Genomic DNA, 13,242 nt, shown 5'->3' on the forward strand with positions numbered 1-13,242 from the left:
AGGGCATAGAAACTCTACAGTGTGTCTACAGTCCCTGTAGGATTAGTAAATTCCTCTTTGAATAGTCAGTAGCATGTGCTGCAGCCTGAGGTGAAAGCACTTGAGCCGGTGAGGATAAAAGAGGGAGGAGAGGGGCAGGGAGGCAGGATAGGATAGCAGAGCAAGTGGCCACCGTTGGTGCAGACACTGCAGGAGTTCACAATGGGGTCGGTAACAGCGTCCGGGCGTTTGGATGTTTTTGTCATTTGCTTTCTTCTGCCCCCGTTTAACTCAGCAAACCGGATCATGGCAGAGACACCGGAGCTCCGGATTTTCCCCACCACCGGTAAACACAATTAGCGTTGTGAGAGAAGTCAGGTGGCCACAAGGGAGAGTTTCCAGTAGAGGGTGATCAGTTTACACACATTTTAGATTGGTTAAGTGCAGCTTTGAAGTGGGTGTTTGAAAGGACAGGTTCAGTTATAAAGGTTGAAATTTTGATCTAGTAGTTATTTAGAAGTAAAATGTAATTTCCTGCTGACTAAATTCTTCTGGCAAAGTACTAAACTTCCTATTAAAAGTGTGGCATTAGCTTAAATTGAATTAAATAGGCTTCACTTTAACTTTTTATTAAAATGTTTTTAGATCTAGTGTCAGTAAGTTTAGTTAGTAAGATGTGAAGTTGATGATCAGGAGATCAAAGTCAGCGGTGCGGTAAAATTTTCTCATGATACAGCCTAACAATAAAAAAAAAGATTTAAGGTGGTCAGCCCCAATTTAGATTATTATACAGCATTTACTTTAGCTTGTCTAAGGGGTATTGGTAATACTTTCAGTTAACTGTTTTACTTGAGTTAAAATAAGAAGTAGATAAATTTTAGTGTTTATTTTTAGGATAATTACTTACACTATGATCAGCAGACATACATATGTTGTTTAAAGACACTGTCAGCAGGTTAATATTATTTTAACAGTTTTAAATGGTTCATATGACAAAGAATTCTCTAAATAAGTGTTAAAAAGTTTTAAAATGTGTTGTGATTGTGTTGTGTTTAACCTACAGACTCCCGGGTGTTGGTGTGATAGACTTTACAGTCCAAACTTTTACTCTCTGTCTCTCTCCAGTGTATTTGCATTTAGTTGCCACAGCGACAGCAGTAGAAGTATAGTTAATGACCATCTGTATCTTCTTCCAGGGCTCGGGGTGAAGGAGCACTCACAGATTGTTGCTCACCACAATAGACTGCGCAGCCGGGTCAAACCCATGGCAGCTAACATGCAAAAAATGGTTTGTGGCACCTATTGTCTGTCTCCTCTGTGTGTTTTTGAATAGTGCCTTTGCTGTCATTGAGTTTAACATCACGCTTTTGTTAACAGTGTGGGCTCACGTTAACTAATCAGTGTGGGTAGACTGTCTGGTCTTCCTATGCAGCTCATGTTTTTCTCCTAATAAGGAACATTAGTTATTTGTTGTTGTTTCTCTTCCCGTTCCTGTGTGAAAAACACTTAGCTGCAGGTTGTAAACTTAATTGTTATGCTTCTAACATTAAGTAAGCCTGCAGCTTCAGTTCCAAGGCCCAGAAAAACAGTAATTGTCATAAGTGTCAGTCACACAGATCAGAAATGTGTGAAGATATGAGGTAGCATGTCCGAGCTGAGCGCTCAGTCAGCGTGACTCTCCCATGACAGCATCTATAACTTAGGAGGACTCTTGAGGTTACTGAGGTCCCTGTGCATTTAAAGGACACACTGAAGTGCAGAAAAGGCAGCTTTGATCAGTGGCCACAGTTGTTTCACTGAAAATAATTTCAATTCTTAAAAGTAAACTCACCAAATGACCACACAAACAGCAGGGTTTGGGGTCGAGCTGTCTTCCTTTGTAGTGCTGATAGTCTCGGCGGTGTGAAATAGTAGCGTTAGTGCACAATTTGTTCTGCTCTGCTGCAGACTCACTGATAGTGTCAGAAATGACAATGAGGCCAATATCAACTGGGGGTGTACAAGTTTGTCAGGGTCATTAAGTTTATTTTTTACACAACTAAAGTTATGTAACTAAGCAACATTTTTCACTTGTCTTTTTATTCTAATGATCAACAAATAGGTCTATTATAAACATGACAATAACAGCATGTTTCGAGAGAAACAATGAGTAATGTACAGTAAATTCTAAACAGCAGTGCTAAATTGTTTCCCTATCTTACTCCATCAGTTGCTTTGCTATACAGTGCTTATCTGCACAACTCTCTTGCATGTATGTGATTATGAGAGGTAATGAAGGATTATGAAACTCACTGTGTACTAGATACCCTTTGGGCCCAATATGAGATTTGTGCCAGGGCAAACTGTCACTTTTTCATAGATTACATCCTCAAAGCCAGTCGTACAGACTGAGCCCCTTTTCTTCGACTGCTCTTCAGCCTCAGAGAACTGTTTGCAACTGATAAGACAGTAATGAGAAAAAGAGGATGTGGATAATCACTTTGCATTCACAACTCTGGTTTTACAGGTAATTTCCCCATGAAAACCCTCAGAGAAGGCTTTGCCAAGCTGAAGAGGCATTATTAAAGAGCTTTACTGATAAACGTTAAAAGGCTCAAGGCTTCGCCTGTGTTTGCGAATATCTTAATGTGCTTTTTTTCTTCCCCCTCTCCCGCACAAGAATGAACCAGCAAGTATTATGGTGAGATTGTGTTGAAGTGATTATTATATGGTCCTTTAGGCTTTGCTTTCAGGATGAGATAAAATACCAATATTCCAAGAATGAATGATGCTCCTCCTTTTCTCACCCAGTGCCCTGTTGGCGGGTTTTCTTTGAGCTCTTTAGGCTAAGAAGTATTGAGGTCATACCATCACTCAAAGAGGCCGATATTGAAGTTTAGTGGTCTCTTTTGATATGGAAATCATGACCTCTGTTTGTGAGATTTTATCTTACTAATCTCTCTCAGAACTATACCCAAGGGTCCAACGTGTTATTTTAATGTAGTTAGCTTCAGAGGGAGCCATTTTCCTGAACTTTAGATGTAATTCCATTTTTTTCTGTATTTTTATTGCTACTAAACACCTGAATATAACAGTTGTTGGTGCCACAAAGAAGGTTGAAATGCATAAATTGTTCATGCTGTTAGGCGCTGATACATAATGGCACACTTCAAAATGAAAGATACTCCCCAGTGATCTAATAGCCCTCTGTCATCAAAGGCTTTGGCTGGCTGACATCAGAGAGCAGAGTGAATGATGAACTCAAGAGGCCTCGGCGTTTTCACACTACACAGCAGAGTTACACCATTAAAACCTGTCTTGAAAATCCTGTCAGTTGTTTGACTGACATTTCAGACAGATTTGGATTTTCCATCTGTAATAATTATGAACAGAACAGAGGGACGGAAATACAAGCAGAAGCAGGAATTTCTGTCATTTAGGCTAAAAAAACCCCACGATTGTGGACATTTTAATCTTTCGTCTTTGACCTAAAGATAGTCAGGATTGTAGCTAACCATGGGCTTCATCAGGCCTATGCTCACTGAGTTCACGCCTCAACTCTTAACAAAGCCCTGTGATTGATTTGGGTAGTGCAGTCTTAGCAGTGCATAACATCAGAGAGCCAGCCAAGCAGACACATCGATATAAGATACCTCATTCCTGCTCTGGTAGACATACCGCACATGTGCTAGATAGTGGGAGTGCCTTTGGAGTGATAGCTGCTGTTTGAAAGCCTGCTTTAAAAAAATAGTCATTAGGTACTACTATTGGATTTGCACCTGAATAACAAAGAGTTTTATTTCTATCAGTGGACTGTTACACAGCACTTTATTTGAACACCCAGAGTGCTTTCTTACTGCACTCATTTACTCATTCACATAAGCGCTTTTATCAAATTTAGCATTCACACTCCAATAGATGCATCTGGGACAATTTGCATCTTGCCCACAGATACATTGACGTGCAAGCCAGGTATCAAATCACCAGACAACCTGCTCTGTCTCCTGAACAACTGCCACCCCGATATCAATAGTCACAAATTACATCATAGTGGGTTTCACACATGCACGTTAGCTCTTAACTGTTCTAGATGCTAGAAAGAAGTATATGAGGGGCACATTTCTGACGCATATTCTCTATATTAGCTGATTTTTAACTTGCCAGGTCCCTGGAATAAAGGAGTCACACTATCCAGGCAGTTATTCACTGAAACCCCACTGAGGTTTTCTGGTATTGTTTTCTGCATCGTGCTAAATGTGCAAAAATACAACTTTTGTCCCATTCCTCTTCTTCCAAAATTACAAAAACGAAAAGGACAGAGCGGCGATGCTAGTGATAGTAATAAAAGTCTCCTTACAGCGAGAAAATTATTGGTTTGAACTCACCAGCTAGCTGGGGCCTTTATGTATTTTGCAATATGCATTCTCATACATTTAGGCGTGGGGTGGCTGTAGCTCAGGAGGCAGAGCAGGTCATCTACTCTTCGGAAGGTCTGTAGTTCGATCCCTGGCTCCCCCTAGTCTGCATGCCAAATATCCTTGGGTAAGATATTAACCCCAAGTTGCTCTGCAATGTGTGAATGGTAGTTAGTAAGTGCATAGAAGATAGTGAATGTGGCATGTTGTATAGAGCTTTGAGTACTCCAGGAGAGTAGAAAATCACTATATAACAATCAGTCTGTTTACCATATAATTTCGATAGCTGACACTGGCTAATCACTGTGTATAATTAACCTACTTCAGATTGCCTTGATATACATCACTTTCTAAAACACAATACTGATCAAGTCTGACATAAATAAATTTTAAGCATGGTGGCACGGTGGATAGCACTGTTGCCGCACAGCAAGAAGGTCCTGAGTTCAATTCCACCATCAGGCCGGGGTCTTTCTGTGTGGAGTTTGCATGTTCTCCCCGTGTTTGTGTGGGTTCTCTCCGGGTACTCCGGCTTCCTCCCACCGTCCAAAGACATGCAGCTTGTGGGGATAGGTTAATTGGATAATCCAAATTGCCACTAGGTGTAAATGTGCGAGTGAATGTGAGTGCGAATGGTTGTCTGTCCCTGTGTGTTAGCCCTGCGACAGACTGGCGACCTGCCCAGGGCGTACCCCGCCTCTCGCCCTATGACAGCTGGGATAGGCTCCAGCGCCCCCCGCGACCCTGAAAAGGATAAGCGGAAGCGAATGGATGGATGGATGGATGGATAATCTAAAGCAGCTTTTAAACAAAAACACAGAGAAACACAGTGTAAACAAGGCGAAGGGGCTGTTTGAGCTGCATTTTCTGATGACCCTCCTATGTCAGCCAGTTTCCTAAGACCATAGGACCATAAAAACAGAGACGAGATTGGGAGCTTTAGCCCTGTATCTGTGTTCTTTTTGTTTACTGTTGAAATTGAAACCCATGTCACTGTATTGCAGAATAATGGGGATGTTTATTTTCTATAGGACTGGAATGAGAAGTTGGCTACACTTGCAAAGGAGAGAGCCACATTGTGTCACAAAGAGCCTTTCCTTCAACACTCCTCGTCTTTCAGCCATATTGGCTGGAACACACATCTTTCTGTTGTTGGTGCTGCTTCATTTTCTGACATCATTGACTTCTGGTTCGACGAAGGAAAAGATTTTCTCTACTCAAGTGGCCAATGTAAGGAAAATGCCACCTGTCAGCATTATACCCAGGTATTCACCAGCAAATACAAACCGCACACATGTTTATATGAAGTCCTACAGCTGCATACAGTTTCTGTTTCCTGCTCTTGTTGTGTATCCAAATCCTTTCTTGTCTTGTAGCTGGTCTGGGCTACTTCAAGCCAGGTGGGCTGTGCCAACCAACAGTGCTGGAGAAACGGAGAACTCTGGGAGATATTTGTCTGTGCATACTATCCTGGGTAACAGTTTGCTTTCCCAAAAAGCTAAATATTAAAAGTATTATTAGAAAACACAATTTATTTGCTGCATATATTTTCATGTTGCAGGGGTAACTGGGAGGTAAATGGTCAACTGGTGATGCCGTATAAATCAGGGCTGTACTGCTCTCTCTGCACCTCCTTAATGTCTGGCTGTTTGAGACTGTGGGACCATGTAGGCGGACTATGTGGTAAGACAAACACACACACAAAATGTATTTATATTTTGATTTTTTCAGTGACAGCAGACTTTCTTTAATATTTAATATGATCAGTTCCCAGTTGTTCATTTTGCAGCCTACATGTTTTTGTGTTTCTAATCAGAGATTCCAAAGAACCCGTGCCGTATGAACTGTGGCGAACACGGCCATCTTAATATCTCATCTTGCAAATGCAAGTGTGACCTCGGGTTCACTGGACGCTTCTGCCAGGGTACCAATTATCAACAGCTGATGTCATAAAAATCATTCTCAGTCTGCTGTCCTTGTTTATCTTAATGTACAAAGAGAAAGCAAAGGCACAAATTCTGCTGTTTTATTGTGTGTTTTTCAGTTCGGTGCAATGTGCAATGTGTGCACGGTCATTTCAAAGAAGAGGAATGCTCTTGCTTGTGTGCTGTTGGCTATGGTGGTGCTGAGTGTGCAGGTAAGTGAAGTGTGCTTTAGTATGCAACAGTCTGCCACAAGAGTAAGGCCTCCTGCCTGATATTGTGCAGGTCTCAGTTGTACTGACTTATAATCTCTAAGCTGTCAAGGCAAGGATTTCACTGGATGTCAGATGTTGACTCGTGGTATCAGTCAGCAAGATGTTAGCAACACATCTTTTAAGTCTTGTGAATTGTGAGTCGTGGTCTCGGTAGTTAAAATTAGTTTGTCCAGCTCACATGTGCCTGATTAAAATGAGATCTGTAGAATTTGGGGATCGAGTCTACACCTCAGATTCCTGTAATGTTTCTCCATCTGTTCCTGAACGTGTTTGTTAAAGTGTTGCAAGGTTACTGTACTAAAAGTGATCGCTGGAATAAAACAAATTACAAGAACAGCACAATAAAAATAAAACAAAGGCAAAACAAATAATAATAATAATCATACTACTACTAATAATAATAATAAAAAATTAAATTTGATCTACCAATTTAATTTCCTCTTCTTGGATCTTTTTAAGACAGCTTCCAAAGACGCTCCTATTCTTTGATTACTTCCTGGAAGTCCCATTCTGAGCATGTGCACTGTCCACTTTGCAGTTTCATCACAGACCTCAGACTTGTATAGTCAGCACACATTAGCTTCTGTTTACGACTGATCTCATTTTATCTGATTTTATGTGGACAATCATTGCTGTTAATGAGAGCTTGATTGGATTTGCAAGGAGTTTTCAGTTTACGAGTCCACATGCAGCATCTCAAGTGATGAGCAAGGTTAGAAACACGTTAGTGGGTTAAAGGCTAATAGCGTTGGTAGGTTTAATAGGTTGTGCACCATGAATTTGTCCCCCATGATGAGACTGTCTTCACGGAGTTCCACTTTATTGTTGTGAGGTGTCTGACAGAGTACACTCAGTTAAGACCTGAAGTACAGAGTGTGCTTTATGGCCACACAAACACAGTATGCCCTCAGTGCCCTCCCTAGATACTAGATTTGGTTCCTTGCACCTCCTGACAAGGAAAGGATAACCTGTCTGACACATTAGATGAGTTAGAGCACAAAGGCACGTGTTAGGCTTTCACTGAGAGATCTCATAATAGCAGCTACCCTGAAAGCAGCCGAGAGACAGGTCGGCCAAACCTACATCAAGTGAAGTTTTTTTTTAATCACACCTCGACATAATGTGCAACAAAGTTTAGGCTGGTTGTATGTGTTAATGAACATTCAGAAGACAATTAATGCCTGCAGTACACACACACACACACACACACACACACACACACACACACACACACACACACACACACACACACACACACACACACACACACACACACACACCACTGTTCACTGATATAAATGAAAATGCAATTAGTCATTTTAATTAAAAGCAACAGCTTTTTTAAAAATGTGACTTACATTCACATTTTAGGTGCTTTTAGATGGTAGACAGTCAGCGTGTACTACAGCCTGAAAGCCATGAATGTTTTACCCTTACTGAGATGCTCGCTCTTTTTTCCATATGTCCTACTGCATTGTAGAGCCGACAATTTGACATTTGCCAGTGGAATCAGACAAAAACATCTGACTTCACCAGTTAGTGGTTTTAATATTTTCACCGACTAATGGTTCTTTATGTTTTTATATTTCTAATCAAGTTTTACTCTGAGACCAAGAAAAGTTTTAATTCATCCACATAGTCCATACACATAATGAGAAATGCCATCTGGCTGCTAATGACATGGTAAAGGATACTATAGTAGTTTATTGATGGTTTCATCATTGACCTTTAGAGGGGATATGGGGGGATTTTATGTGATCTCATCAAGTAGAAGTGGTAGACACTTTAATACCTTAGTGTACATCACTTTATTTCTGGCAGCCACTGAGTAAGGAAATTTGTGCTTGTTCCCAAGCATGTGTAAGTCTGTTCTGTCTGCTTTGAGGTTGGTGTTCAGTGTTATTACTCTTCGTTTTTAGTTTATGTGCTTGTGTCCCAACAGAGAAAGTGGAATTCCCATTTCAAAGCTGTGATCTCATCATAGATGGAAATTGCTTCATGGTGTCTTCTGATGTTGAGACCTACTATGGGGCTAAAAGTCACTGTCAGGTGTGTGCGCTTCACTAAGGAGCCTCATCGAGTCTTCTATAAAACATCATACGGAGACAAAGTTTAAACTTTTCCTTATGCAAACCACCAGGAACAAGGAGGCGTTTTGGCTCAAATCCACAATCAGAAGGTTCAGGACATTCTGGCTTTTTATCTTAGTCAGCTGGAGACGAGCAACGAGCTCACCAAAAATGACTTTGAAACGGACAACTTCTGGATAGGTACTCTTTTGTATTATAAATTAATATAAAAGAAATATATCAGTTATATCTTTATCACTGAAAAACACTGGCACTTTAATTTGCTGTTTTTTTTATATAGACATGCTATGGGTATGGATGTAGTTGAAATGGTGCATAGATAAAACAGCATGTTTTTACTCCACAGGCCTGACATATAAACCTCCAAAAGACTCATTTCGCTGGGACACAGGAGAGATTCCCAAATACTTCAGCTTTGCCTTTGGGCAGCCTGACAACCAAGGGTAAGAGACCCATTTAGAATGAGACATTAGCTACTGACAGACGGCCGAGGGAAATGGACCAAAACAAACAAATCAATTCTCCTGAAAGGTGGAAAAATCTGCTTCTCTGTTTTGTTTTGTTTTTTGTTTTTTTTGCATGTTTGTTTTCTTTTAATTTAGCCCTTTTCCCCTCTGTTTACTTTATTTCTTTAGTTTTATTTCTAATTAATTAATTAACTCAGTTTTTAACCAATAGAAAAGACAGTGATCTTGGTTGACACGCAGCCCTCATTAATACCACTAGATGTCTCTGTTTCCCTCTGTGTTTCCTTAACCTTTCTAATTATAATCACCTCTTTTGTCCATGCTCTCTGTAGCAGTGCATAATGCTGGAGCTGTTTCATCTATAGCATCTAGATGGATCCATTAAACATTGGGGTTTTTTAAACTAAATAAAACAAATGAATTATGTTCAAGTCTATATTTCCTTTTATTTTTTTAATTTATTTTTTAATTTCTAACCATTTCTGGTATCTATCACAAACCCTTCACGTTAGTTCACTCACAGCTTCTCTTTTTCTTTACAGTTTTGGAAACTGTGTCGAGCTGCAGGCATCGAGTGGGTTCAACTGGAATGACCAGCGCTGTAAAACACTGAACAGATACATTTGCCAGCACGGTATGGCTCCTTCTGGGAGAAAGTGGATGAAAACCTAGATTCAGTTTTTGCACAACTGGCTGCCTAAAAATATAGTAACAGAATTTCAGAAAAACTAAAACTGTTGACATTTTTTATTCAGAGATATAGCTTAACCTGAGAAGAACACTTCGTTTTTCTTCACTATGAAATCTTTGCACATTAATTTTACTCAAAAGCAACCACTGATTTGTCCACAGATGATTTGCAAATGAGACTGGACTGTCCTCCTATATCTCCACCCAAACATGGTCTTCATTTTGAAAGAGATCTGTGCCTCAGAAGATCCCAGTGCCTATAGTGCTATTAGAAAAGGATTTAGTACACTGACTACTTTGAAATTTATACTTTTTTGACATTTTAATACATTTAAGAGAGATTATTGTAATAAGATTAACGCTATGTTGCAGTTCAAGGACAGTGTTTTATCTTCTAAGCCACATGACATAACAAAAAATAAATAGATTTTAATATAAAAAAAATGTATATAAAGAGAGCTCAATAATAGTTTCTATTTGTTTAGGTAGCAGAATGGACATCCTCTCATTTTTCCATTTAAAAATGGCCTCTTCTTTACAATTTTGGTTTCTGCTTCTTGTACATGCTGTGCTCCACTGTGTCCAGGCAATTAGTTTTCCTACTTCACTGCCTCTGTCACTGATGTTCAGTGAAGTGTAAAATATTAATCCAGTGTGTCCAGTAATGATGTGAAAACACAGAAATCTCCATGTGATCCCGCTCACACCTGCCTCTCAGTCTAAATCAATGGCACTCAGTGCTCACCATCAAGAAGCTCTGAGTAATCAATATACCTCAGCTCCACAAAAGCCTGCAGTGTCTGAAAACACACACACACACACACCACACACACACACACATGCACTTACATTGATCATGAGAAATGAGATGGTGGCAGATGTTTAGTTTTGCCCACTTGAGTGTGTCTTTGCAAGTGTCTGCTGTGTAATCTATTGATTACTCGTAGCTGAATGATGGATCTGCTCTGAATCTGGTCCTCGTTGCAGGGATGTGAGTTTTACAAACCGCCTTTCTTTTTTCCTTTGTGTACAATGTGTAAAACACGATTAGTAAATTGTGATCAAAGGAGAGCTTGCTGCTGAATTGTGTCTGTAGCAGATAGTCCTACGCGTTTTTAACAAAGCTAAATTTATGGAAATATTCTTCCTCAATCAATAACATTGTCACACTTCCTCTCAAAATAAAAGCAAAATTTCACCAAAGCAACAAAGAACTACAAGAATAAATTAAGCTGATTATAAGTGCACAGAGCCCTGCAGCCCATCAGACTAATTTCCAGACATTATTGCTGTGTTGTTTTAATTGGTAATAAAATGATAAGTGGATATCACACAGCCTGGAGCAGACACTAAGTTGTGTTTCTCCACAGTACCGCCTGTACTTGTGTCTATGTGTTTTTTTATGTATGAAAACATATCCATAGTTTGAAACTCTTTCATGACTTTGACATTTATGACTTTACAATCATTTCTCAAGAGAACCGAAGGATAACTTGAGAATTATAACACAAATGTGACAATGTTTTGTGCTCAACAAGCAAACTCCCTTTTATATTTCATGTTTTTCTTTTTACAGATGCAGAGCATATTGCTCAGTGGGAGGACAGCAGGTGACCTGGATTTTTCAAAGGGGTGAAATACTGCAGGTGTGATTATTTTAAGATACGTGTATTCTGGGACAATAGCCACCAGTGTTGGTGAACGTTTCGCTTTTGCTGTAGTACTTTACTGTGCAAATCTCTTTAACCACCGTTTTTGCTGGGAGAATGGGAAATACGTGTGATGCAGTGATTGATTGACATATGCGTAAACATGCATGAAAATAAAGTATGTAAGGCAGAATTTGTGCATGAAAGTCAACATTTGCTGTGAACACCTTTATTCTTCAACACAGCCTGAACTCTCTTGGGTAGGCTTCCTTGTAATTTCTTTATGTAGTCTTCAGGAATAGTTCTCCAGGCTCTTAAAGGACATTTAAAGTTCTTCTTTGGATCTTGGCTGCCTTTTGTTCAGTTCTCTGTCAAGATGATCCCACACTGCTTCAATAATGTTGAGGTCCAGGGGAGGTCCTGGGGAGGACAATACATGATTGGACAGGGCTGAAAATGACTGAAAAAGGCACCAGTGTTCAAACACTTTCAGACCTTCAAAAAAAACCAACAAAAACTGGAGAGCTTATGCTCAAAACCACTGGCTTCTTTGCAGCAAAATAAAAGAAATAAGGGGTTGCTTAAGACCTTTGCACAATACTGTACACGGTTTCTGTTAGGTTTAGATGTGCTTTAAATAATTTACAAGTATTTTACAATGAAATGGCTTGTGTTTTCTATGCCACGTAGAAAACTTCAGCTGGAATGAAAAGTCTCACATGCATTACATCAGTGCACTTTTTAAAATATCTTCTTCCTCACCTGTCCTGGAAACTCATGTATCCAGCCAACATTAAAGCAAATTTGAGTTTGAGTTCTGTTCATCTCACTTACAGGAATCAGGCATATTCATTTAGGTCACTTTGATCTAAGCTACAGCATCTCAAACATCAGTGATTCATCATCTCCAGAGGAAGACCTTCACAGCAACACGACCATGAGGTTGACGTTTTTCGCCATAGTTTGATTTAATTTAGAGTTTAATTCTTGGTTATTCTTTGTTTCTTTGTTACCTGTTGTATTTTGAAAGGATTTCTTTAATTGTTTGTTTTTGTTGCTCTTACCTCTGTTTGCTGTGTCTTAATTCTTCCCACCTGAGATTAATCGGTCCTGTGTGTGTGTGTGTGTGTGTGTGTGTGTGTGTGTGTGTGTGTGTGTGTGTGTGTGTGTGTGTGTGTGTGTGTGTGTGTGTGTGTGTGTGTGCATGTGTGTGCGTGTGTAGTCTTTTCCCCTGCCTGCTTCATTGTATCTCTTCTAATTATTTCTCTGGGTGTGTTTTTAAAATTATTTTGATTCTTCATGTTTTTTTTCTTCTTTCTGTTGGATTTTAATGTGACTTCACGCTGTCTGTATCTTGGGCCACTTTGGTGCTAAATGTTAAAAGAAATTTTTTTTAAAAAAATGTTGTCACTTTTAGAAAAAAATATATAGATAGACACAGTTATAGACCCAGTTATAACGGTTTCAGATAGTGAATTCAAATGATCTCTTCTAGAGCACTAACATGGGGTTCTTATTTGATCTTAACAGCATAACAACATTACTTATATCCTCATACACGTGGCCAGCTGTGTATGTAAGCACCTGTCAAACTCATCACCATCAGAATAAAGATGTTTAGGAAATATGAGGACCTTTTGGCCATTCAAAGGCTTGTTTGAAGTTGAGACTTGCTTTTTACAGTTCAGGTTAAACGTGCCCTACCTCAATTTTAGCTTAAAGTACGATGGAAGTTTAGACATTTGAAGGGAAGACAAAGGTTTGGGAGAAGGATTG

General features: G+C 39.6%; 1 protein-coding gene across 1 annotated transcript; it reads left to right on the forward strand.

Moving 5' to 3' along the window:
- Positions 1 to 266: 266 nt before the first annotated feature.
- On the forward strand, positions 267 to 11,431 carry LOC116335766 (C-type lectin domain family 18 member A-like). The gene is made up of 12 exons (XM_031759522.2): positions 267 to 325; positions 1,176 to 1,267; positions 5,405 to 5,638; positions 5,750 to 5,847; positions 5,935 to 6,056; positions 6,190 to 6,297; positions 6,418 to 6,510; positions 8,513 to 8,619; positions 8,711 to 8,840; positions 9,007 to 9,103; positions 9,670 to 9,761; positions 11,394 to 11,431. The coding sequence occupies exons 1-12, from the start codon at positions 286 to 288 to the stop codon at positions 11,429 to 11,431; spliced, it is 1,251 nt and encodes a 416-aa protein (XP_031615382.2). The 5' UTR covers positions 267 to 285.
- The last annotated feature ends 1,811 nt before the right edge of the window (positions 11,432 to 13,242 follow it).

This window comes from Oreochromis aureus, linkage group 1, assembly GCF_013358895.1.
Source record: "Oreochromis aureus strain Israel breed Guangdong linkage group 1, ZZ_aureus, whole genome shotgun sequence".
Taxonomy (NCBI): domain Eukaryota; kingdom Metazoa; phylum Chordata; class Actinopteri; order Cichliformes; family Cichlidae; genus Oreochromis; species Oreochromis aureus.